We start from the raw sequence: 26081 nt of genomic DNA on the forward strand, positions 1-26081 counted from the left end.
ATCAAGCGAAACCAAACGCCTCCAGGCAGCTAATAATCCCGCTTAGGCCTTCCTTCCTGCTTATGGGCTGCTTATGGCTTACGGGCCTTCCCCCGCCGCTTCTGATTTGCTGTTCGAATCTTGCAGATGTAAGACTGCGAGCTGCTCTCAGCACCTATGTTTCTCTGCGCCTACAAATATAGTGACAATTCAGAAAGCGTACGACACTTGATGAGGCGAAGTTGCGTTGTACTGTATTTGCACCTGTCATCTTGGCTTCCTGTCCTGGACAAAGGCTTTCCTTACTGTATGCACTTTACTGAATGCCCGACTAATACAACACACCCGGAGCTTTGCGGCGGGAATAAGACAAGCAGACTTATGTACATAAGCATGGACATCCCTCGATTCGCTGCTGGAACTCTCAGTCGTGAGCTGTGAAAAGCAATGCCGGAAAACCAGTTGCAGTCTTCTTCTTACCCACCCACATCCCAACCTGCTGCGTTTCATCTCCTCTACCAGCATCCGCTCCAGTACCTTCTTCATCTAGGTAGATCCTGCTCGGTGCATCAGTGTATGCCATGTCATGTACTTGCATCGGTACCCAAACGCGTCAGATATTCATGTTCGTAGATATCAGTGGCAGTGAATACGTTCTTTAGTAACACCTGTCAAATAACACATTGCAGAAGTGTAGCGTATCACCAAAGCAGCCTGGTGGGTAATCCGGAAAGTTACTGGAAGCTTGCATCGCTGAGTTGCAAACTGCAGCCAGGCAGCAAGCCGATGCTTTTCTTGTGGCACCTCGCCAACTATCTGATGCATGGTCTAACCGTTAGACGGTCCTAGTTCGACCCGCCGGGGACACCATCGTGCTACCTATTTATTTTAGGTACACGCTACCAGCCATATCGTCCGATTTGCAGCAGAGAGAAAGAAGGGAGAAAAAAGAACCAGGGCGGCACCTTTCCCCAACGGAGAGGTACGAGTAATACTGCCCTGATCCCACGTGCTGTTCAACGCCCGTACCAGATGATGGGCATTCGTTTTGGACAGACCCACAAGTGGATGAGGTGACGATGCTTTGCAAGCATTCCTTCCTTTCTCTCACGCCCGACATACATGTCTGCACGCTGGAAATAGGCCGGGATTAGGCGGGTGAGAGCAGAATCTCCGGATTCTCGTAAGGTTGTTCCGACCGCTTGGCTATACGTACCAGCCAAGTACCCGAAACGTGTGGTGACAAGCGCCAGGCGTGGATTTTCCTGGCCCCCGCGATTGCACGTCCAGGCAAGATGTGAGAAGGCCCGAAGGCCCCCCCAGAAGCCAGAACCCCCTCGAGTTATTAATACCTAAGCTGATGGCTCTACTACTATTTCTTGGCACCCGCTGCCCAGTCTTTCCTACCAAGACCCTCCTACAGCTTGGCACATGCAACACCCAAGCCCTTGTGAACCCGAACTGATCCAAGAGATAATTGAATCAATCAACTGATTCTCGGCATTTTTCTGCCCGCCGGCTGTTCTTGTCCCCTCGACCAATTCCCTCCCTGTGGCCGTCTCGCTGTCGCTGTCGGCGTCGCTGCCTTGACTGCGCGCGGAGCCTCTCCTTTCGGCCGGGTTCGCTCACCCCCAAGGTGGCCCAGCCCATCGCCAAAACGCCCGTCCCCGACCGAGTCAGACGCGTGGCCCCCCCAGGAATGGTCGCGCGACAACCTCCCCAGCGCACCAACGACGACTCCATTTAGAACGAAGCGCGAAAACGAACGACGACGACAGACCTCGTGTGGTGTCATGTGTGGCACGCACATAGTCGTCCGGGTAATAGAATCAGCATAGATGGGTGCTACCGTCGACCGTACTGCCGACCTGCCGCTTGAAGATCAGCCGTCAAAGGCCTCGTCGTTCTTCTCGCGCTGGACCCTGCCCCTTCGCTCCCGAACCCGCAACCTCGCCGACTTTCATGTCCGACCCGACGAGCCGCATCGCCAATACTCGGCCGGCGACCATGTCACGGGCTCCATCGTCCTGACCGTCATTAAACCCGTTCGCATCACACATCTCACGGTCGCCCTGCATGGCTTCGTCCGCGTCTTCAAGAATGCCGGGGCCGCCGCGCAGCTCGCCCCCATCAATCCGGCTCACATACCCCACGACGGAAACAAGAACTTCCGGTACTACGGCAATGGGCAGGCCTCTCTCTTCCAGGACGAGCAGGTACTTTGCGGCGAGGGCAGGTTGGCGGCAAGGAAATGGGAATTCAAATTCGATCTCATCTTTCCATCCAAAGGACTGCCAAGCAGTATCGATGTAGGTTCCTCTTTTGCACCTCTCACAACTTTGGCTTGTTTGCTCATCGCTGGTAGTTTGAACGGGGTACAATATCATATATGATTACTGCTACATTAACGCGGCCAACCACCATGGCACCGACAACAAGTGTCGAAAGAAAAATCTCCCTGATAGAAAAGGTTGACATCGGTTTACTGTCGCCGCCGCGAGAGAGGAACGTAACAATGCAAGCAATGCATAAGCGGGCGAAACGGAAGCGAACCGCCAACTCGGCGGCAACAGGGGCAAACCAAAGAGACTCCGCCTCGACGGATACTCCCGAGCCAGCTTCTGACATGGACTCGACGAGGGCCAACGAAAACTCGAATGACGGTTCGGCCACAGTTGATGATCATTCTCGACCGTTGTATGACGGGCTAGGGTTACCACGCAGCCCCATTCAAAGTGACATGCAGAGCGAGATCAGCGGGGGAGAGCGCTGCTAGCAACGCTAGCAACTACTTCAGGGGGACCGATGTCAGCGCCGGGTCAGTCAACGGCAGCAAGTACTCGGGACCTGTGGCAGAGGTCGCAGGTCGCGAGATTACAGCAACCGTGGAGCTCCTCAAGGGTGGCTGTTTACCCGGGGATTTGCTACCCGTTAGGATCAAGATCCACCACAACCGTCGCATCAAGAGCCTCCACGGCATCATCGTCACATTCTACAGACAGGGGCGCGTCGACTATGCACCGCCGGCATCTATGTTCAAAGAACTATCCGAGGAAGATGCAAAGCGTCTCGAGCGTGAAGAGTATTACCCTAAATCTAAGACAGGCTTAGGTGGCCTTTCTCTATCATCCGCAGGGTCTTGCAGCGTGTTCCGGAAAGACTTGTCCCAGTCAGTTGCACCTCTGATTATCGATCCGACTAGTTTGTCAGCCAATATCACAACGTCAGTGAGGGTGCCGGAGGATGTCTTTCCAAGCATAAGAGGTGTTCCGGGTGGCTTGATCAGTTTCAAGTACTATGTGGAAGTGGTGATCGACTTGGGCGGAAGGCTGGCTGGTCAAACCCAGCTTGGCTCGCAGCCGCCGGGTCGCATGGGGTCTGTGTCTGTGCCCGCCGGGCCTGTTTCTCCTTTGGTCGGTTCTCACGAGAACAACATAAGCAGGCTGGCGAATTGGAACGGGACCATCGTCGATACGGACCACATTCGTCGTGAGAAGGGTGTCATCTACGTTCCGATCGAAGTCGTGGTGGGCAGCGTTGACAGCAATCGGACACGGGGTAAGGCCGTGGCACGGCCTACTCTGACTTTGGAGTCTCCATCCAACCAGGGGTTTGCCCCTGAATCGGATCAACCGGACTATACTTGGCAAAACGCCCCCGAGGACGAGTATTACGACGAGACGGGAGAGTACATATCCCCGTTCGAGGATACACATAGTTACTTCCCCTCTCCACATACACAGCCAACATCATACCATGATCTCCATCGGCAAGAGTCACATCGGAGAGACTCTCAAGAACCTCAAGCGCCGGCTTATGTAGCACCGCCGCAAATACCGGACCAAACGGCGTTGACCGACAAGGAACGGGTACGACAAGCCGAGATGCGCCTGTTGCCCAGTCAGCCCCCTCTCGCGGGGTCCGAGTCTGCGGCTGGACCCTCCCGTCCCTCAGCACCATCAGCACCAGGGGACCACTCATCATCTACTACCGGAGCAACAGGGCCGTCTTTCTTGCCACCCATCGACCTTGGCGACAGTCTAGACGGCCCTTCAGCGCCTACCCTGACAGACCTATCGCTAGCAGCTTCTTCCCACCCGACAGAGGACAAGCAAGAGATGGAGAGGCGCCGCCTGCTGGAAGAGGCCAGTGCGCCCCCAGACGTGCCGGAGGAGTATACCAATGGCGGGCCCTCGGCGCCGGTCATGGATGCGGCAGGTCCTTCTGGAAGCCATGAACACGAGCCTTCGGCGCCTAATTTCGACGAGGGAGGCTCATATGGCTCACACGACATCCTCGGCAATATCGCGGGCCCTTCCAACGGCCACCCCCTTATAGGAACAATCATGGGAGGGAACCGCTGCCAAAATATGAACGATGATTTGATGCCTGGGCGTTGTTGGGCGTAATAGACTTCATGGAATTTAGCATAGCGATAGTTGATACCTCGGGGCTGCGGTTTTTATAAGCAGCATGTATGCACAAATCTTGTTTTTACAGAAAACGGAGTTGTATTTAGTAGTAGCATATCTAGCATGGCATGAAGCGGAGGAAAGATCCCCTCCACGGTTGGACACCGTAGGGATGGGACAACAAGACGAGATTCTTGTTCATGGGCCACCTTCGAATGTAGAGAAGAGAATAGATGCTTATCTGTCTACCTTCGCACTTGTTCTTCCAACATTTATGATACATCCGGTTGCTTCCCTTCGCAATTACAAAACAAATTCTGGTTTGCTTGTGGTGGGTGCCCTACCTAAGACCAACATGCGTTTACTTGCCTACTTGGTTACAAACAACCAGATGTGCCTGTTTGCACTGCATCCGTGGCCTTCTAGTACTTTCTTCCTCACCTACTCAAGTGGCAGGCTTGCCTGTTCGACCTGACTTGGGCTTCTTCAATTTCTCATCACCTGCACAGGTGCCTTCATATCCATTGCATCGTGCTTCACGCTCACTTCATCTTGCTTCACACCCATTGCACCTTGCTTCATACCTGTTGCATCTTGCTCCCCAGTGCAATGCCGTACCTTAAGGCAGAGGCGCCGCCTCACATCCCCGAAGACGAGACCATCGAGTCGCTCTTGAGAGAAGCGAATGAGAGCAACAAGTCCACTGCAAAGATCAAAACCTACCAGGAGCTAACTGATGAAGAACGTGAGCGAACCGGTTTGGTTCAACTTGGTGTACGGACGGCCACCATCCAAGGAGATCCTTTTGGCGTCCTCTCGTCATGGGCGGGTAATGTTTCACACCAACTAGATTCGGAATCGGTAAGCCTTTCTGTCTGCTATTGGATATGACGAGAATGTTAACCGGACGTTCCAGACTGATATCCTTGAGCCAATTTTTGATGATCTCATCTCAGCTGCAAGACTACACTCGGCAGAGATCTCCCGTCTCGCTTCATTTCTTTCACAAGTAACGGATACCGACCTCCTCACGCTCGCCAGCAACGTAGCAGATGATGGAGCCTATGAAGTGGTTGAGGATACAGCCGAATCACTCGAGCTCTCCTTCTGCATGGAATCCAAGACAACGCGCATATTATGGGCGAAGGACCTGGATGTTAACAATGAGAAGGGGTATAATGATACCAGAAGAGCGAAGTCATCTGCTTCACGGACAAAGCAAGTTCTCACCGAGCCTGTCATGAGCATTGCCGAACAACAAGTTCTGATGGCACGACTGTATCTCGAGAAGAGCCAAGATTTTCCTGGATTGGCACCGGACCGTGGCCAGAAATGACAGAGGGGACCGATTCTACCAGCAGTTTCGAGGGTTTCTCAGGTTATGGTATGCTGGCTACACTGCGCTCCTTGTCACAGGAGCATTTCTTGCTGCATATGAATGCAGAACAGCGACAAGGAATCCGAGACTTGGCAGAGCTACAACAAGACCATCCTGAGCTAGAACCTGCGCTTAGTGTTATCAGGTCTAATTGGCAACAGGCTTGGGACAATGGGCGCTATGATGTCGACAATTTCAGGAGTTACCTCGTCGACTCGTCAGCTTCCGAGTCTGTGTGGAAACTGGTCGAGGATGACCTGTTCATCGTGCTGGACCAGAACCGTCGGCCGGTCTTTGCCAACTGCGAGGGCTTGGTACAGTCTCTGTATGGCGACGAGGTGTTCGACAAACTCACCCGCGCCATCGACCTGATGAGCTTCTACCAACCCATCCCACGGCCTGAGACCAAGCGCCATGTCATCAATCGGTATATCCTTCACAAGCACCCTGAGCTCGATCCGGGAAAGGCAACCATACGAACCCTGCCGAACGCCAAAATGGGCGTGGCACACTACGGATGTTGGGCCGTAAAAGGCGACTGGCACGGCCGACGAATCTACCGGACGAAGGACACCCAGGTCGGCCGAAGCTTCGATAGCGAAAAGTGCTGGCCGGTGATGCCGCAGTTCATGCGCGCCGTTTTTGGCACGTTGTCCGACGTTGTCCGTTTCCTCATGCAACCCTTGGGCCCAGATTACTACCAGGAGTGCGTTGAGATCTTCGCAGAGCTTCCCGACTCCGTCAAAGTGGTGACGAACGAGCAGGACTTCTGCAGTTTGTTCGCGTTGGGCGTCAATGCCCACACGCAGCGACACCGTGACAACGGAGATATCAAAGGAGGCCTGGCGGGTCTGGCAACTCTTGGGAATTACACAGGTGAGAATATCTTCATTTTCGACAAACTTCTACAATTCCCACCTCCGATCTTTCCCCTTTCGCTGTATGATTTGCTAATGCCACTTTTCCTGCTCCTATCTAGGCGGCAATCTGTGCTTACCACAACTCGGAGTCAAGGTCCGCTACGGGCCGGGCGCCTGCGCTCTCACACGTGGCAGCGGCCTCGAGCATCTGGTGACTGACTTCCAGGGGCCGCGGTTCTTTGCAGTGGCGACCAACCACGAGAGCTCGAAGAAGTTCGCCTGGCGGGCCAAAGGAAGGCTTCCGCCTCTGCCCCCCAAGCCAAAGGGGAAGAGGAGACGAGCTTCGGGCTCTGATTTTGCTTCTCACGAAGACGAAAAGGCACGTGGTCCCTGGATGCCTTGCATCAATAAGGGAACCGACGACGACGACGAAGACCAAATTCTTTGGACGGACGAGCTTCTTCATGGGCCAAGAGCACTGGCTTCGAGCAGCGAATCTGGTTGAGCAACGTGGTCGGATGGGGATTGCAGGGGCACTCTGGCTGGGGCTTTTATGGCTCGTCTGATCCTTGTGCGCTGCTGGCTTCTTGGGGCCTGGGTGGTGTGTAGGATACCAGTGTGTCTAACTCACGGCTGTCGATTGCCCTACGTCTACCGTGGCTTTATTATCTAAGCCATAACATGCGGTATGTTGAGATGGTGTCAGCGACGGCAAAACCCGTGGATTGGCGCAAGTCGAAGAGGCTGTATCGGCCAACACAAGACAAGATGTGTGTCGGTAAGCGGGTCGATATCATGTATGTAGGAGTGTCATAATCTCGGTACATCATCTTTGCTTGTACTACCAGCCAAAACAATTTGTAGTAAAAGCCAAGCAAATGAGATCTTATTTACATCCGCTTGCGCTGACAGTATCGCTCCTGTCTTCCGCAGTGCACGCATCATCCCATAGTTTGGTCCTGTAGTTTATCCGCTGTGGTCTCCTCTAGACTAATCACTGAAGTATTAGCAACACCATCGTCAGCCAGAGAGCGGCACATTTTGGATATTTGTATCCTGGTGAGAAGCCGACTCCCACACTTGTGTAGCAATGGAATACACATCAAGTCCATGATAGTCCGAAGTTACAGGCAAACATAGAATAAATATACGCACCGACACCGTACACTGACATGTGAAAGACGTGGTATGACATACGCACTCATGTAGGCATAGAAACGAATAGTACATGGTTTACTACCGACAGCCCCTTATTATGTATGGTTCCCAGTGCCTTGGTTCTGGGCCTTTTCCCGTTGCCCCGTCCGGCTATTATATGGAACATCAGCCACCATCGTGTATAGTAGACTAGCTCTCGGAGAGACGTACTATCGAATAAACTTGAACGTAACAGGTATGAGGTTAGAAATGAAGTTAGATTACTCGTTGTACAACCAATAATTGGTTTTCTGGAATGATCATGACTCTTGTGAAGTCCAGCGTAGTAGTGTACAGTTGTTCATGTATATGGGTATAATTAAAAGGAGATATTAGTTATTCCACTCCCAGTTTGAAAACAAAACTAATAGATTACTACGATAAACACGAACAACCAATGACAATACAAAGCCTACCACCTGGCCAGTCTTGAGATATCAATGTCCTCCCTATTCAGCCATGTCAATATCTTCGCCCAGAACAAGTTCTAATGCTTACTTTGGCTTGGAGAGCAACCTTCATGTTGCTTTCCGCTGTAGACTTCACGGCATCACATCAAGCAGTCTGAATCGGAAAGAACCATGTGACTTGATGTCTAAGTCTCAGCTCCGGTCATCCACTGAGGGATGTCTTATTACAAATGTTTATTTGCTTGTTTTGTTTTATAGAATGACGTATGCCCCTTTGCAAACATTGATCTCAGCCGCAATCAGCGGTGTGCAAAGCAAGCTATCAGGATGCAATGGGGGTTTCTCAAGTTCGAAAGTATGTACCATATGCAAGCTTTTCGTCATCGTCTACTTGTAAAAGAACCGAAAGCGTCATTACTGATGTTTCCACAGGGAGCTTCTTATCTCCCTGGGGCTCTGACATCTATCTACACGTGGCGATGGTGTAACAACGCAAGGGGGAAGTGGCAACTGATATAAATAAAACCAAATATCGCTATAATTACCAAGGGGGAGGGCGCGGAAATGCCGAAGTCTCGGCTGATAACGGTTCGTTGCCTAACTTAGGCTATACGGGTCGGTACATATCTCACGGTGTACCAACATAGGCATATATGATATCAGTCAGCCTCATTGACCCCATCTCATCTCACACAAGCCGCCTAGGTATACATAAACAAAGGGATGAAGTTTGCTCCCCCCCCTCTCTCTCTTCACCGATCCGGCTCGTGGCTGAATCATAATTACCGGGAATCAGGATTATCCGTCTGTGCAGACACCCTTACTAGTCCCGACATACCCTTGTGCCCAGCCAATCAACAAAACAAACCCCCTGTCAGCTTCGCCCTGCCCGCCCGTCAATCGCCGCTTACCGGGCAATCCCCCCCGAGCAGAGGGATACGCACTCGGGTTGCTATACATACCCGCCGGCCTGGCTCCCAGTCTGCGTGCCGAGAAACCCTGGTCGAAACAAGCGATGCCGAGTATAGGACAAATAGTTACGAGTGCCGGAGGCCGACTCCACCGGCGCTAAGAATAGGAACACATGATTATCCCTTGCATGCCAGGAGAGATTCACGAGGGTTTCTGAGAAATGACAGGAATGGACTCCCTGGATCACGAGATCGATCCTTGGTTTTCAATTTGTTTCCTTTTTTTCTCCCTCCTGGCCCCCCTTCCCCCCTAGTCCAATCTGCAGTTCGTTCGGGAGTTCCCATGGTTCCCATATGCGGGTTCTTGTCGTAGTGTGTGGCCAACCAGTCAATTGCTCTGCAGGCCATGATAAGCTTGCACACACCACCACATACCATGCGGCCACCCGTCATGACAACCTATAGTAGTCGTCGCCCGCCGGTGGTGGCACAGGCTCGAGACCGCGCAACAGGCAAGATGGGTGGCCGTGTATATGCGACAATAACATCATCTCGAGTCATCTCTGCTTCGCGAAGGTCGTGCCGCCGTGCAACCCGTGCAACAGAGCTAGTAATTTCTTTTTGGATGCCGTCCCGCCAGGCGACCAGGCGAGAAGCAGGAGCCACCCGCCGTTGCACACGACACGCCTTATTTTTTTTTGGCAATATCGAAACAGCAAACCTTAAAAAGGCCACGCCACTTCCGCAGAATTTTCACGCGTCTGGAACCCATTGATTTACCCGCCTCTTTCCCTCGTTTGAGCTTCCGGATGGTCTTCCTATCCTCCTCCCCGTCCTCCAGCCATCCTCACAACAAACGCAAACGCCGCAAATATGCCGGGCCCCCAGCTGCTCCAAGCGTTTCAGGAGGAATTCGACAGGCAGGAGCGGTGTGCATGCTGGCCGCGAGAGTATACGGACGCCGTCCTCCATCTTCGACAACCCCGAGAGCGAGGGGCACGGGAGGCCAGAGAGTGCCTCATGAAAGCACGGAGTGAAGGCAGGGTCACGGTCGAGGAGGCATCCTTCTCCCGCTCAGCACCAAGGACGGGCGCCATCAAGGTCACGGCCGTATACCCCAGTGGCAGTAGCGACCCCAACAGACCTTGCATAGTCTTTTGTCACGGCGGAGCCATGGCCGGGTCAGATCGTTACGTGGGGCTTCACGTAAACGGTCCCAAATGGGCCGAAGCGCTGGGCGCCGTCACCGTGAGCGTCGAGTATGAACGAGCCCCTGAGAACCAGGGTGTGGGTCTGGCCAGAGACTGCTACGAAGCTCTGGTATGGTGCTGGGAAAACATCGAATTCGACCACGGCCGGTTGCTCCTATATGGGGCCTCAGCAGGTGGTGCACTTGCTGCCGGGGCCGCCTTGACCTTGGTCCACGAGCAAAAGACAAAAACCGGCTTGCCCGAGCTGTGCGGCCTGTTTTTGGAAGCCCCGATGCTGGACTGGAGATGTTGCACGGCTTCCATGCAACGCCTCAGCCAGAACGGGCCGTTCTTCAACCGGGAAGCGTGCGCCTTTGCATGGCAGTCGGTGATACAGGGCAAACAAGTCGAGTTTTCCGACGTTGTGTCCCCAGCAGAAGCAAGGAAGAACGACATTGCCAAACTTCCTCCAACGGCCGCCTATGTCGGGGATATGGACCCGTTGCACGACGAGGTGATTTGCTTCATGGAAAGATCCGGAAGACAAGACTTCACATACCGCGTATTCCAGGGGGTGCCTCACGGTTTCGACGCCATGTTACCCACAGAGCCCATCTCAGTCCAGGCTAAGGACTGGAGGCTGCACTGGATCAGAACCAGGTTCGGAATCAGCTGATACTTGGGACATTTGCTCCTGTTGAGCTTGTACAATAACCCGTTTTGGTCTGGATTCTTCCGAGTTCATTGAGCCTGGAGTTTCGGTGTAGTTATTGCTTTACATCCCCATGTACCACCAACCATCATAGACTAGATATTTCACCCGAGATGCCAGGTAAAATTAGAAGAATCAAATTTGTGGCGATGGCTTGCAAACCGCGGCCTTCAAGGCCCGATAATCATCTTCGTTCCACGTTCGTAGTTGCTCGTACCACGCTCGCGGACATGGCAAGCACGGGGAACGTTGCCCGGGGAATAGCCCGTGACCTTGAGCCTGAACTGTTGGAGATTGGCGAGGTGGCGCTCCAGTACATCCTTGCGCAGCCAGTCCCAGAACTCCCCCGGCTTGACGGGATGTGAACCGGCGACGGTCACATTGAGGTCCAGCTGTTCCAGTCTCGGGAACAGCTTCTGAAGACTGCGTACCGCTTGCTCGAACGACTCCTGTTCCTGTGGCGACTCCCACCCTTTCCAGTCTACGACGAGGCCGACGTGGACGTACCGGACGAGCCGCAGCCCCTCGGGACTCGCGTTCCGGCCGAAGTATCGCAGCATCTCGGCGCCGATGAGCGAGATGGTGTTCTCCCCATACAGGCGGTGCAACAAGTCGTCGTAAACCGTATGGCAGGTGCGCATCAGCTTGGAATAGCAAGGCGCCCTGAACCAAGTCCACGGCACACCGTAGCGCGAAAACCGCTCGAAATCGTGGCTGCCGCCGTCGGGACGCCACCACTTTTTCGAGTACAGCAGTCCGAAGGCGCGCACATCGAGGACGGTGCGCACCTCGTCGCCCTCCGGCTCCTCATCGTCGTCCCGGATGCGCTGGCCGGGCCGCCAGTTGCAGGGCTGTGGGTGCCACTCGGGCTTACCGAGGTGCGGCTCGACGAGGCACGGCTCGCCGAGCGCGAGGTCGTAGATCTGGAGCCGGAGCTCCAGCGGCAGGTGCAGGAAGGACGCAGGCCTTGATGCGGCGAGGCCGTTCTTCTGCTGCTGCGTCTTGGCGATGGGCTTGCGCTTGGGAATCTTGCGATTCTTGATGCGGTGTCGGCGCCAGGCTACGCTGATTTTCCCTGGGGTCCTCTTGGCGTGTTTGGCGCACAGATACAGGCCGCGGAGTGGATAGTATATGGAGTAACAGCAGCATTGGGCGGGCCATAGGCACAATGCTTCTTTCCATCCTTTCGCGCGAATTGGCATGGTGGAGAGCGCGCTCGACCGTTGCTTGATTGAACGAGATTTGCGGGCAGAAGACGTAATGGCGATGGTGAAGTCAGTCCCGGCCAAATTTTGGTGAGTGATTGCAAAGAACCGATCAAGAAAGAAGTTGAGTTCTCTCAATGATATAATGTATGTGCTTGCTCCTTGGGTTTTAATGTTGAAAGACGGACTGTTTTATATGGTGTTAGTGTAAGTAATTGAGGAGGTGGAATTGACAAGTCCTACTCAGCCCTGAAGGATCCTGGCTGTTGTAGGACGCCACACAAGAACCCGGGGGCCTTCGTCCTAGAGATTTGGCTTGGCATTTATTGCTTTGACTTTCCTGGACTCCGAGTAAGTTGTTAGTCGCAGTAGCACTGCAGCAGTAGATCGTCCGTGGCAACGACAAGAACCCGCGGAACGGACCCTTGAAGCTTCAATGTTGGTTACCATCTAGAAGTCTTGGATCATGACCACGAACATACTCCAGGCTTTCACAAAAGACTTCCCGTGGCTGATCGATAGGCCACTCTACCTGTCCACCTGGATGCTGTCATATCCAGTGGAATATATGTTTTAGAACGATGTGCAACTGGCACCATCTTACTCCTGGTCTGTAACTACAGCACAACCTAATCTGGTGCACTGCTTGCTGGTGGAAGCAGCGCTTTCGCCAGTAAGGGGATACCAGTAGGAAAATCAGGGTTTGCATACATGATTGGCCCCTCCTGTATACCTACCAAGGTAATATTTGCCCCCGTCCGAATTTATATAGCATCAGCATCTCCTCCCGAAGGCCAAGATGCAGCCTGGCTATGAGACACACAGAGCATGGAGCCTGATGTGGTGTTGCCCCAAAGCTACTTATCTAAGCTGATGATGCCTTGCGGGCCTACTCCTCTGGACCTGGAGTCCTAGAAAGATATGCCGAACTCTGGATGGTTATGATTGATTCATTGCCCGAGTTTCTTGACAGCACTCGTATGAAACAAATTTGAAATCCGGGCAGCGCGTGTGACAGACAAGCCCTCAGGGGCGGGAAAGGGCACTGACAGCTATTGGCCCCCTGGGGTTAAGCCGATCAATTGGATGAGTGACAGGACTTGGCGATCTAGGACGCGACTTGCATACAAACCATTGATTCCCCACACTTGGTTTCGGTCATGGAGATTGTGTGCAGTGCAGTTGGGCCAAGCGGGCATGCTCCCCTCGAAGAATGGCCGTTGTTGGGGGTTGGTTGCGAGCATTCCCAGAGTGCGAAAAAGTCAGTCGATGTTGGAAGGTTTGGCCAGCACCCGCATTCTCGGCCAAGGAAACTCTTTCGAGCTACAGGCGTATGGTCGAGTTTGTTGGTGTAACAGGACCGGCTCAAGTACCCCGGACTGCCCAACCCAACTCCATGGTGAAGAATTCTGGATGAGCTCCCTTCGTTCGGTGATTCTCCTCGACATGCCGTTGTCGTTTCTGAAGATGTTGCGCTTATATCAATGGAAAGTCGCGTTGAGGCTCGTTCGATGGTTGGACGATGCGAGAGCCGAGTCGTGACGTAGCGTCTCTTCCGAGGAATAACCGTCCGAACAGCAACTCTGTTAGCTTCAGGGTGTGACAGTACCTCGGGTTGCAGGCCCAAGTGCAAGCTTTTGAGCCTTTGGCAGGTAGCGGGCTATCCACCGCGTAACAGGCCAGGGGCTAATACTCCTCCTGCTCACCCACGCACCACCTGTTCTCTGCCCAGCCAGTCCTGACTGAGTCTCGAGCCTGAGTCCTGACGTCGGCGACGGAACTCTTTGAGCACCGTTCAACCGGCGAAATCATCTCTCTTCTCACCGGCCCATCCTCACTAACCTGGGGAAATTGTTACCACCCGGCCCAGTCCCAGTCCCAGTCCAGTCCAGTGCTTCGGGAGACTGAGCTCCATTTGCTCCGCCATGGACGAGCACCAAATTGATCCTCGACTGCGCGAGGACTCAATTGTCGTCACTAACCCGACCGATGCACCGCAACCGCCCTTGCAACCGCCACCTGCTGCTGCTGCTGCTGCTGCTGCGGCCGCTCACCAACACCAACACCATCATCATCATCAACATCACCAGCACCCGCAGCAACAAATATACCAGCCGTCGCAGCCGCCTACCAATAACCACAGCTATGCAAGCCAGCCACCTGCAGACGTCGCCGCTTCCATCATCGAATCCCCTAGTGAAGGCCCATCCCCCGCAGGGCCGCCGTCCGCCCAGACCTACGGTGGGCCTCAGACACCTCTGACACCCACCGCATCGCATTTGGCGCTGAACCATGAAACTCCCGGCACCGATCCGAACGGCGGGAACCCCAACGATCCCAACGATCCCAAGCGCCCGCGCGCATGCGAAGCCTGCCGCGGATTGAAGGTCAAATGCGAGCCCGACCCGGCCAACCCCGAGGGGCCCTGCAAGAGATGTGCCAAAGCCGGTCGCAATTGTGTCGTCACCCAGCCTACGCGCAAACGCCAAAAGAAGACGGACAGCCGGGTCGCTGAACTCGAGAAGAAGATCGATGCCCTGACGGCCAGCCTGCAGGCCACGCGCGGAGGCGTCCCCGGAGGTCCGGCTCATCAGCCATCGCCCGAGGAACAGAATGGGTTCATAAATGCACAGTACCAAACTGCCCAGCGCTCATGGGGACCACCTCCGGCGCAGAATCCGTCACACCAATATGCGACAGAGAAACATGACCACATATTTACTCCGCCGGCCGCAGCTGGTCAGAAACGGAAGTTCACCGAATCAAGAGACCATTCCTTCGATGTTGCGCGGGATTCCCCTGGGCGATCTTCGAAGGGTCACGACTACTTCAACCCCGATGTTGTCGATCGCGGGGTCCTAACCATGGACCAGGCCGATGCCTACTTCGCCCGCTACAACGACCACATGATAACGCATCTGCCTGCCGTTGTTTTCCCTCGCGAGATGACTGCTGCGGATTTGCGAAAGTCAAAGCCTCTTCTTTTCTTATCCGTTATGGCAGCGGCGTCTTCAGAGGTGTACTCGGTTCAGCGACCCCTGGTCAAGGAGCTGACCCAAATATTTGCCGAAAAGGTCATAATCAATGGCGAGAAGAGCTTAGAGATGGTCCAGGCTCTACAAGTCTCTGTTATCTGGTACTACCCTCCTGAACATTTCGAGGAACTCAAGTTCTATCAGATGGTTCACGTTGGCGCGGTCATGGCCATCGATGTTGGATTAGGGAGACGGCGCAACAACCCGAAATCGAGGTTTGTGCCCTACACATGGCAGAACCACCCGCTAAGGAAGGACCCCCTTCCGGACCCGTCGGCCATTGAATGTCGACGAGCCTGGCTGGCCTGTTATTTCCTAGCTTCTAACGTAGCTATGGCCCTACACAGGCCCAATCTCGTCAGATGGACGTCGTTCATGACGGAGTGTATGGATATTCTGGAGTCCTCGCCAGAGGCTGCACCTACCGACAAATATCTCTGCCACCTGGTATGGACTCATCGTCTCGCCGAAGAGGTTGGCATTCAGTTCTCAATGGACGATCCCAATGCTATCGTGAATGTCGCGGAGCCCAAAGTGCAGTATGCACTACGAGGCTTCGAACGAGACTTGGCCAAGTACAGCGAGAATATTCCACAGTCGGCAAAACAACGTAAGTTGAAACACGAGTTCTCCCGTACAAAAAGTCTGAAGCTGACCACTTATAGCTTCCTTATCACTAAGCTTCCACGTTCTGAGCCTCTATATGCACGAGATTGCTCTTTACGTGGAGAAGCCGAACGAAGGAATGCAAAATTTCAACTCCGACTCCTTACAAGACCCCGTACCAGGCCTTAACGAGACGCTGACGGCCGCTCATATTGGAGCCCTCTCGTCTTGTCTGACGGCCATTGACGGAATTTTCGAATCCTTCCTCTCCATGGATGTGCAAAGCATTCGGTGCCTCCCTGTCTTCAACTTTGTGCGGGTTGCTTACGCGGTTGTTGTTCTTATCAAGATGTACTTCAGCGCCAGCACACCCAATTCAGAGCTTGGTAAAGTGATTAATAAGGACCATATGAAAGTGGAGGAGTACATCGAGAAGCTCCTCGACAAATTCCGCGATACGGCCACGCATGAAAAGTCCCGCCCCGCGGGCAAGTTCCTCGTCGTGTTGGTCATGCTTCGGAGTTGGTTCCAGAAGCAAGGGAAAGGCGACCAGGTGAAACGGGAGCAGCTGGCAACGGACGCTGGCAACAACAACAGGTCGAATGAAAATGCGGTCTCTCTTCCCCAGCAACAGCATCAGCAGCAGCATCAAGCACAACAACAAAACAAGCAGCAGCACACCCCACAACAACAGCATGCAACACCACAACAGCAACCTCCCAACCAGTACAATCCTGCCAACACACCATTACAACTACTTTCCGAGATCGCCACCGGCAACCAGAACAACAGCAGCAACAACAACAATAACAACGGAGCCGCCAACACGACAACGCCAGCCAACCTCCCGCCCTGGCTCACGGGCGGCACGAGCGGCCCGCAGCCCTTCATGTACGACCCGGCCACGACGGCAGCCGCAGCCGGGCAGCCGGGAGGCCCCGCCGTCGAGCAGGACCCCAACTTCGTCCTCGGCATGCAGACCGTCATGCCCTACCTCAATAACACGCTGACGTCGGACTTTGACTACAACTCGCTCGGCGACGGCTTTGAGCAAGCCATGGACCTCACCTTTGGCGGCTTCAACACGGGCGCCGCGCCAGACGACTACATGCGCTGGGACACGCTCATCGGTTCCATGACCGGCGAGGGTCTACCAGGCACCGGCGGCAACGGTGGTGGCGGCGGCGGTCCCGCTGTACCTTTTCACTTTGGATAGAGCAGTCATGGGCGGAGAAACTGCGCCCTCCTGCCCCCTGCCCCCTGCCCCTCCTCCTTCTACCTGTGTGGCGTGTGACATCGACACGTTAGTGGCGTCAGGGGAGAGAGTATTGTACGAACAAGACTTGCCACGGTCTCCGAGCGAAGTGTACGTGAATGTAGTTGAGAGCGAAGAGTTCGCGTGGAGTATTATTAGATGCGGGGTTTCCTTGTGGGAATATTCAACGCCCTGTTGGCGTGGATATCCTGGGCGTTTGACATCCAAACAAGACATGGTATATTATGTGGGTGCATGGAAGAACGGATGTCTACTTTATTATCACATTACATTGCTTTGTAGCACGGAGTTGATGGAAATCGGCCTTACCTCTCATATCTCAACGATAGTAACAACGCTCTCATCAACGTCACTAGAGTCTTAAGCCAACCCATTCGCATTCGCATTCGCTTCACGAAATTCATAAGCGTGGTTTTCATTACACAGCGATTCGGTTCTGAAGCCACAAATTTTGTCATTCATTTATATTCGTAGCCCAGCGAGATGTTCATGCCCTTCTTGAGTAGGTACCCTTAACTCAACTTGGGGACATCCAGTCTTCCGCATCATACAAAGCTTCGCTGTAACATACTCGGTCCGTCCTCCTTTTAGCCTAGAGCAGAACGCCACAAACATGTAACTATCTTGCGAAGAATCAACTCTGCTTTGTTCGGCGTCTTCTACGCGTTGAAAGCAAAGTGCGCTGCACGCCTCTGACCGGTCGTTTTCGTTCTCTCAATCAATCACTCCGAAACCACACGAGTCATTTTATAGACATGGCGTGTTTAAGGCGATTGTGTGTTGCCAAGGTTTCTTGGCTTGTGCAGCGAGACTGCTAATTTTGTTCCTGCATAGACCATCCATAGTCCAACGCCAGAGGTCATTATTGAAGCGAATGACGTCAGTGAAAGGGGCGTGAAACAGAAACGACAAAGGCGAACTATCTGCAGGCTGGATTGCAAGGGCAAACGGCTTGCAGTCTGTTGCAGAGTATTTCGATATTGCATCGTTCCTTTGCCTCGAGGTGTTGATGAGTATAGGCTGTCGATGGCATTCTCAGCCACTAGGTTTTTCTTTTCCTTTTTCTTTGATTATTTAAGCGACAAGTGCTTTTGAATGCACAGCCGCTTGTGACCGATGATGCCTCATCAGTCCATGTAAAAGTCGCCCTTGAGGATGCGCTCCTGCATGGCATCAGGCTTGCGCGGGGGAGGCTTCGGCTTCACCGCAGCTGCTTGCTGGGGCGGAGCTGGCATGTCGGAAATGGACTTGGCTCGGTCATGGAAATTGCTGCCTGCCCGAGGTGGCGAACCATTGCCAGTGGATGCAAAGGAGGGGCGGGCGCTCGATACGCTGGACTCAGCGCGAGATCTAAGTTGCTCGGACCAGTTGTAGCCTTGGTCTAGACGAGCAGCAAGAATCATGTCAGAAGGGGTTCTTGTATGTAAAACAATGCTTGCCTGTGAACTGCTTCTTCGGCCGACCGACATCGGAGCCGAAGTGGACAGTGACGGGCGCGCATTGCCACCAGAAGAACATCTCGCTAGGTTGGGCCTACCATTAGAGCCGGGGCTTGTGCCACCAGGCGTACGCATCGAACGCATTGCTTGTGCACCAAAACTCATACGACGAGTAAAAGGAGTGGTGGGAGCGGTGCGGGACGACTCATCGTCCTCGACGGCGTTCTCATCAATCGAGTCTGAACCGTTGGTGGAGATGCTTCCACGTCGCAGGGTTGCGAATGGCGTAGAGCCCGGAGCAGGACCAGTGCCCGAAAGACCAATCGTGGTGACAGACAGGCGCCGGTTCTGATCTCTGCCTATTGCCATGGGGGCGGTACCGCCGTTGGTGGATTGAGATACAGAGCCGCTGCGTTGGAAGAGGTTGGAGAAGGCTGTCGAGGTGACCGACGGTCGACGGTTACGAACAGCCTCGTGGGGGAGGGCTGCTGTCTCTGTCGTGGGACATGGTGTCGGGATTGCAATCGCAGTAGGAGAAATTGATAGAGTAGGATGAGGTGTGTGGGAGGTAGGAGGTAGGAGGGAGGGAGGGAATCAGAAGATGGGAATCCCAAAGCTGATATGCGTGTGATGTAGAGGATTATGGTCAAGAGTAGAGAGCGAGTCCGAGCTCCCGACTAAAGAGGTGCAGTGGACAGACACCCAGTGGGTAAGTAGCCGGTACGAAGTCGATCAAAGGGACCTGGACGAATCAAAGAGCTGACGTGCCCCTCTAGTCGCTTTGTCGAAGTCTACTTCGTAGCAGGTACTGCTACTACTGGTCACTATCCGTGGAGGCAGTAACTGTGTATTGGAATGCAAGTCAGGTAAGACACCCCCAACACATTCGAATTCGACCCCCCCTAGGTCAAGCAGAAGATCAGACGTCGGATGGTTCTTGGGAAAACCAAACAAGCCTCGTCTGCACCGGCAGCGAAACGAGGACGTAGCAGTTAAAAGGCCAGGCCAAGTCCCAGTCCCAGTCCCAGTCCCTCCTAACCTTCAGGGAGCGCGGAGTGCGTGTTAAACGAACGGGCTTGGTGGACGTCTGAAGGGGGGAGTGAGGCCAGGGAGAGAGGCGGGGTAGGGGTAGGTTAGGTAGAGTGCTGTAAACAGTGGTACTCGCGTCTGCACTTCTGCGCCGCGTGATTCCAGAGGACGAACCAACGACTTGGGCGGGACACACTAAGATGGACCTCAAGTGGCCAAGTATGTCAGAATGAAGACTGGAATGAATTGATGATGATGATGATGGTGATGAGAGAGAGGAAAAGATCGAGAAGATGAGAAAACCAAAATGCAATTCAACGTCGGAATTAATAGCAACCTCCAAGGAACGATATTGCCTGTTCGAAATGCCATCCCACTGCCGTTCGATTGCTGCGTAGAAGGGCCGGTCTGTAGGCCAATCTGCTACAATGAATCACATCAATGGGCTGATGCTGGGCTCATTCATGATGCTTGTTCGGGAGAGATGGGGCATCTACGAGGGGGGGGCCACAACCATTAGAAATGCGCCAATCACAGAGACTGGAGGCGCATCATGGCCGGTGCTGCAGCAGGGGACCTTCCAGTGGGTCCACGCTAAGCAGTTAAGCAATGGTTCATGTAGCGGTACCTGTTAGCGACTCCGGTGCGGAACACAGCGTTTCCCCTATCAGCCAAGGCCCTGAAGGCAGCGCCAAGGGTGCCAAACGAGCCAGACGAGCGAGCTAGGCAGCACCAGTCGCTGCCCTCCCCTAGGCCCCCCTAGCCTCCCTGGCTAGCGACCGGTGTCCCTGACTCGCCGAGTCGTGGCTCGCCCTCCGCCCCCCCTCTTGGCTTTTGCTGAGCCTGTCTCTGGCTCTTGGCTTGCAGCGACGTCACCTCCCCAGTGAATAGGCTAGTAGCCAAGGTACCGCTACACGCTGCATCTCCAATCCACCTGTCCAATGGATCTCGCGCCCAATCTCGCTGGCCCTCACTAGTCAAATGCGGGGGAGACGCGCTAGTCAGTACCCAGTACCTTCCACCTAAGTTTCTCGATGCTGATAACGGACAGAGCAAGTGCGAGTTGACGTCTAATCATTATCAGTCCCCTTCCTGATGAAATTCTAATTAATGCTGATCACCGACCCGCTTGCATCATACTCCCACCACGCCCCTCGCTCCCATTCGCCGTCTCCTGAAGCCACGCTTGCGATCAGCGAGAACCGTTGCTCATCAGTCTCCCGCCCTATCCTCACTTGGCCCGTTCTAGCCATTCTAGACGGCTAGACTTCCAGCTCCGTCATGCCTTCTTCTTTCGCCTTGCGCTTCTTGACCAGATAAATGCACCATTGGTTGCATTATCTGTTGCCTACCAATACGCTCATGTTTTCAGCACAGGACCCTCGAGAGAAACATGGACTATTACTTCGCACTATACCCTTTCTTACTGCACCTTGTATTCCCGATCTTCCTCGAAGGCTGCTGAAAACTCAACCTTGTTCTATCTTTGTTCTCGCGAATCTGCGATAGCTCTTGCAACTTACAAAGCGGTAGCTGGACGATAAGGTATGCACAGGGACCCAGCTATTCGAGGAGTGTGCACAAGGGTCTATCACCTGGAGGAGCCAGAGAGGCGCTTGATTGTGCTGGCTCGTTTGCTTACGTTTATCAATGTCAAACTGTCTTCTAAGACATAAAGACAATCCATCGCTGATCCTGCCCACGACATGACTGGAGCACAAAGACCGGAGCGCACCCCCTTAGTTAGGCCACTTACCCCAGATTTGACCCTCCCCCTCCGCTCCACTCACTCCCACTCCCACTCAACTTCACACGCTTTTTCGCAAGAAGGTTCTCTCCCTTGCAAGGAAAAGGGGAAGGTAACATTAGGCTGGACTGCTGGACCTCCAACACGCTTGTTGGCAGCTCGACACCATACCATGGCTTTGTGGCCAACTCTATTTACGTTATGCCCTCTGGACGCCAAGATATGCGAAGCAACCGTACTACTAGTCTCGCGGCTAGACAACCTGGCTGCAGGACGAGTATTGGACAAGCTCGTATATTCTGGCTCGGGCACCGTCATCATCCCCCCCTCTGGCGACAACAATCCCCCCGGAACACGTTGCCGCGTGTGAAGGCATCGCATGGAGGACGTGGCCACCATCTGAAGCTACATACGCAGTTATTCAAAGCCCGCCCATATCAAGCATAAGGGTGCGATGCGGAAATGCCGTGGGAAACTGGAGAAAAGCTGGGGAAAAGATGGAGACGACGGAGGCCGGTCCAGCTTCCAGCAGGCTCGCTGTCTTGTAGTGCTGTTTTATGTGCGAAGTATGGAGGGAGCAGGTAACCTGCAGCCTGCATATCGTACTTGCCCGCATTGGGCTCGCTCCATGTCCGTGGGTTATTTTTCGCAGCTCTGAATCCGGGGAAGCAGTCCCATGTCTTGCCTGGACTGTGTGTGCTCGTGTTCAGGACACGAATATACTCGTTCCCGCTGCGGGAGCAATGGAGTATAGAATCAAACCCTTTGTTTCATCACGACACACCTTACCGCCCGGCGTTCTCAGGGCCCCGAACCCCGCATACTACTTAGCCAACCGTTCCATCCATCCATCCATCCCATGATCTTTTGCGAAGTCGTCAAAGTATGCGGGAGGCGCGGGCAGCGGACAGGAGGCAGCGGGTGCGAGTTGGAGTAGCGCAACACCTTGCCATTACCACCATAGCCAAGTATGCTGCAATCTACTTACGACGGACGTCTCGTGGGCTGCTCTCCTGCAGGCCTGTACTGCAATTCTGCCGATCACTGACGTGTCCCCTTTACTTCCATTGCGATCGACCGCACATACTCGGGGGAGGGGGCGGCCAAATGCCCGCGAACTGTCTCACTCTCAGCTTGCAGTTTGAGACACGAGTGCAGATGCGTTGACCTTAATAATGTGTACTGTTGTTCTGACTCTGGCCTTTTTTTTTCGTTTCAGCCCAACAGTACCAATATTGACCTTCCGATACGCGTAGCATTCACCAGACATGACACGATGAGGATATTTCCCGAGGATATTTCCCGGTCGATGACCTCATTGGTGAAACAGGCGTCCGGGTGTTGTCGATGATATACCAGTGTCTTCTATACAACCTCTCCGCCATGTTCTCTTCTTTGCCCCTGTTTGGCATCGAAGACCAGATTGATGCTCCATCATCGAGCATGATCTCCTCCCTGTGTACGTACAATACACCCATCACGAATCCCCATGTAAGGAAGGTCCTTAGTAAGGTCGAATGTTACGTCGGGTCAGGGTCGCGCGACATGTCAGACAGACCCTACTGCATGCTGTGAGTGCTTGCGAATGCCGAGTTCGCATCCAGCGCACTTGCAGACTCCATAGCGTGACCGAAATCCAACGGCTGATCAGAATGTGACAGAAATGGTTGTCCGTGTATTTGGGGTGAAGCCAAGTGAGAACGTACCCCTCTATAACCGTCTAAATGTCTAAAGGGCAGAAAGACAGGGGGGGAAGAAGAAAAAGAAGCGAGGAAAAGAGTGAACCCCCCCTGTGTCTATCATAGTTGAACATCGTCGCAATCCCAGGCCGAGAACCCTCATCCAAACTGATGACCAGGTTGTATGTAAGTCAAAGCAGGCCCGCCCTACCTATCCCCGGAAGAAGGCCTGCATCACGTCAGCCACCTCGCAACTCTGTGTGATGGGCAGCTCATGTCCAGCAGCCAGCACGGCATACTCCACCCCGTCCCTCCCGAGCACGGCCACCGCGTCCTCGATGGTCTCCTCGGGCACAATGACCGGGTCTTCCGCGCCCAGCACCAGCAGCACTTTCCCCTTGACGAGGCCTCCCTCTTCGCCGTCGTCTGTCTTTGTCTTTGTCTCCGTCTTCTCCTGTTGACTCCTTCCCGTCGTCGGCATCATCGTGGTAGCCTGTCGTTGTCGTCGTCCCCTCTTCCGCGCCTCGGCGAGCAGCTCTCGCAGCACGACCCAGTCCCCCTGCGGCGCGTAGATGGGGGCGTGCCGCATCGTGCTCGCGAAGGCGTGCACGAAGCCCGCGTGCGCATCGATCTGGTGCGCCACCACGTCCGCCACGCTCACGCCCGGCCGCCGCCGCGAGATGGGCGCGCTGTCGAAGCCATGGCCGCCGTTGGCGTCGCCGCCGGTCGCCGCCGCCGCCGCCGCCGCCGACGACGACTTGCTCTCGGCGGCCATGACGTCGGTTTGTGATGAGGTATTGGGACGGATGCGGCGGCGGCTATGGATGCATGGAGTCAGCTTGCGGGCCAGACTGTTTCCGTATATACGAGGTATATTTGGGAGACGAAGGGAGCGGTATGAAGGAGGTCAACTTACACGATCCACTTGACTAGCGCCTCGGGCAGCAGTCCCAACTGATATAGCAGCCATCCTTTCCAGTCGACGTGGTGCGGCCGGATCAGGCCCGCGCCCGCGATAAGCGTGAGCGACACGACGCGGCGCGGGAGGTAGCGGGTAAAGGCAACGGCCAGGCAGCCGCCGAGTGAGTAGCCGACTAGGTGGAAGCGGTCCCAGTTCAGCTGGGACGACGCCAGCACGAGCAGGATCTGCGTCACGTAGAGCCGGGCGCCGTAGTCGACGTCGGCGGGGGCGTCGGAGTAGCCTCTGCCGAAGTAGTCTGTGTTCAAACGATCCAGCGGTCGATGTTCAGCAAACAGGGTACTCACCTTCTAAATTCCAGGAGAGGGAAAAGGGGGAGCACTCACCGAACAACATGACCCGGTACCCCCGCTCGCTCATCTCCCACGCCAGGTCCCCCAGCGAGATCGTGGGCGTGCTGATGCCCGCGATCAGGAGCACGCGCTCGCCATCCTCGGGCCCCCACCCATAGACCCGGACGGAGCCGTACGGCGTCGCGACGTCGCGGGCGCCGGGTAGGGCACCGTCGGGCGGGTAAGGCAGGGCGTCGCGCTCGGCCTGCGACATTCCCCTCAGGGCCGCTGAGGTCCGGGGTGAGAGGATGGTTTTGCTGCTGCTACCACCCTCAGGGTGCACGAAGAGCAGCCGTCGCAGCCAGGGTCGTGCCAGCAGTGCACAGAAGCAGCAGCACAGTACGGTGCCGCCTAAGAACAGTTGACTTGATGGCGAGGAGGGAAGCCATGTCGAGGAAAGGCCGCTCAGTGGGCCGGCGAGCGGGGTTCGGTTGCTGTGTATCATGGTTCTGGATCCGTGGTTTTGGGAGTTGCCTCAAGATGGTAATGATAAGGATGCAGTAGAATGTTCGCTTGTTTGCTGAGCTGTGGATGAATATCAACCCATCACACCATGGGATCGCGTGGTCATTATATATACATGCACGCACACACATCAACAGCTGCCAGCCTCTCCCTCAAAAGACAACGCAAACTATTATTCAGCTGTACGTACGTCAATCCCGAAGCCTCATTGTTAAGGGGCTGACGTGTGTGTTGGGGAGGCGGCGGCTTGTCCTTCTTCTCCCGCTGTTTCTCGACGTTGTTGTTGTTGCTGGCGCGAGTGGGGGCAAGAATAAGCGCATCCGTTAAGCCGCTGTCCCGCCGCTCACGGGCGCCGGCCCGAACGGTATACATGTATCACGTGTTACGTACGTTACGGCCGCACAGCCCCCTATCGAATATTGCGAGCGCGAAAGGGAAGATAGTGCGATAGTACTGCTAAGAATACTCTGATGACTCGTCATGTGCAAGATGCTGTCTGCCCAGATGGAACGGCCGTAGCCCTATATGCACAAAACTTAGAATACGCCTTGTCAGCCCAGATGGGGTGGTACACATGGTGCCGTCAGACTCCCGCGGCACATCCACGAGACGCTTTTCGTACATCACAGCGGTTCAAGGGTCCAAGGCACAGACAGGAAAGGTACAAAGGTCGAAAGGTGGTGACGTTCATGATGCTTTCTTTATATTCAGACAATTCCAATTGCCGGGGCTCGGGCTCAGAGCACCGCGAGCCAGCAATCGAGTTCAGGCTATGTACAGGCTAGATTCGTTTTCCTCGACCCGGCAGGCCGCGAACCGAACGCCGTTGAACGTGATTCATAGTTCTCCCTCGCAGATGTTTCGCCAAGCGCTGTGCAACATGTCGCATAATAAGCTCAAATCCAAGCTGTCGTAAAAAACAAGTGCCACCCAACGCCCAAAATCCGACTTCCGCTCGTTTTTAGTGTACATCAAGTGCCGGGGAATCGCTGCTCGCCAGAAGGGAAGAAAAGAATAGACTGCCTTTGCCGTATCACCCTCGGCATCGGCACTCATATTTCGGTGCGTCCCGGCGTGTGAGACCTCTTGCTTGAACCGTCACCAATGGGATGCTCTACCGTGCTTTTTGTGTGTCTAGCCAGGTCCGCACTTTCTCATATTAGACAATAGGAAGCGACGCCACCACCTCTCCCAGGACACACGGAAACTCTGAGTAAGGACAGTTGGCCACTCCAGATCA

At 54.4% G+C, this 26081-nt stretch overlaps 7 protein-coding genes across 7 annotated transcripts; 4 read left to right on the plus strand and 3 right to left on the minus strand.

Annotated features, from left to right (window-relative positions):
- Positions 1–1817: 1817 nt before the first annotated feature.
- On the plus strand, positions 1818–4388 carry PG986_008145 (Arrestin; the record flags this gene model as incomplete). Its single annotated transcript, XM_066844367.1, has 3 exons — positions 1818–2288; positions 2345–2691; positions 2726–4388. The coding sequence occupies 3 exons, from the start codon at positions 1818–1820 to the stop codon at positions 4386–4388; spliced, it is 2481 nt and encodes an 826-aa protein (XP_066700479.1).
- Positions 4389–5723: 1335 nt separating this feature from the next.
- Positions 5724–7134, plus strand: PG986_008146 (uncharacterized protein; the record flags this gene model as incomplete). Its single annotated transcript, XM_066844368.1, has 2 exons — positions 5724–6645; positions 6749–7134. The coding sequence occupies 2 exons, from the start codon at positions 5724–5726 to the stop codon at positions 7132–7134; spliced, it is 1308 nt and encodes a 435-aa protein (XP_066700480.1).
- A 2886-nt stretch (positions 7135–10020) lies between these two features.
- Positions 10021–11013, plus strand: PG986_008147 (Arylesterase monooxygenase; the record flags this gene model as incomplete). Its single annotated transcript, XM_066844369.1, has 1 exon — positions 10021–11013. One exon carries the CDS (start codon positions 10021–10023, stop codon positions 11011–11013), a length of 993 nt encoding a protein of 330 aa, XP_066700481.1.
- Positions 11014–11219: 206 nt separating this feature from the next.
- Positions 11220–12251, minus strand: PG986_008148 (uncharacterized protein; the record flags this gene model as incomplete). Its single annotated transcript, XM_066844370.1, has 1 exon — positions 11220–12251. The coding sequence occupies one exon, from the start codon at positions 12249–12251 to the stop codon at positions 11220–11222; it is 1032 nt and encodes a 343-aa protein (XP_066700482.1).
- A 1928-nt stretch (positions 12252–14179) lies between these two features.
- PG986_008149 (uncharacterized protein) lies at positions 14180–17111 on the plus strand (the record flags this gene model as incomplete). The annotated part of the gene is made up of 2 exons (XM_066844371.1): positions 14180–15899; positions 15955–17111. 2 exons carry the CDS (start codon positions 14180–14182, stop codon positions 17109–17111), a joined length of 2877 nt encoding a protein of 958 aa, XP_066700483.1.
- A 1187-nt stretch (positions 17112–18298) lies between these two features.
- PG986_008150 (uncharacterized protein) lies at positions 18299–18979 on the minus strand (the record flags this gene model as incomplete). Its single annotated transcript, XM_066844372.1, has 1 exon — positions 18299–18979. The coding sequence occupies one exon, from the start codon at positions 18977–18979 to the stop codon at positions 18299–18301; it is 681 nt and encodes a 226-aa protein (XP_066700484.1).
- A 4297-nt stretch (positions 18980–23276) lies between these two features.
- PG986_008151 (uncharacterized protein) lies at positions 23277–25213 on the minus strand (the record flags this gene model as incomplete). Its single annotated transcript, XM_066844373.1, has 4 exons — positions 23277–23883; positions 23982–24282; positions 24371–24810; positions 25032–25213. The coding sequence occupies 4 exons, from the start codon at positions 25211–25213 to the stop codon at positions 23277–23279; spliced, it is 1530 nt and encodes a 509-aa protein (XP_066700485.1).
- Positions 25214–26081: the final 868 nt, after the last annotated feature.

Source organism: Apiospora aurea (assembly GCF_038362705.1).
Source record: "Apiospora aurea strain CBS 24483 chromosome Unknown utg000005l_segment0_segment0, whole genome shotgun sequence".
Classification (NCBI taxonomy): Eukaryota; Fungi; Ascomycota; class Sordariomycetes; order Amphisphaeriales; family Apiosporaceae; genus Apiospora; species Apiospora aurea.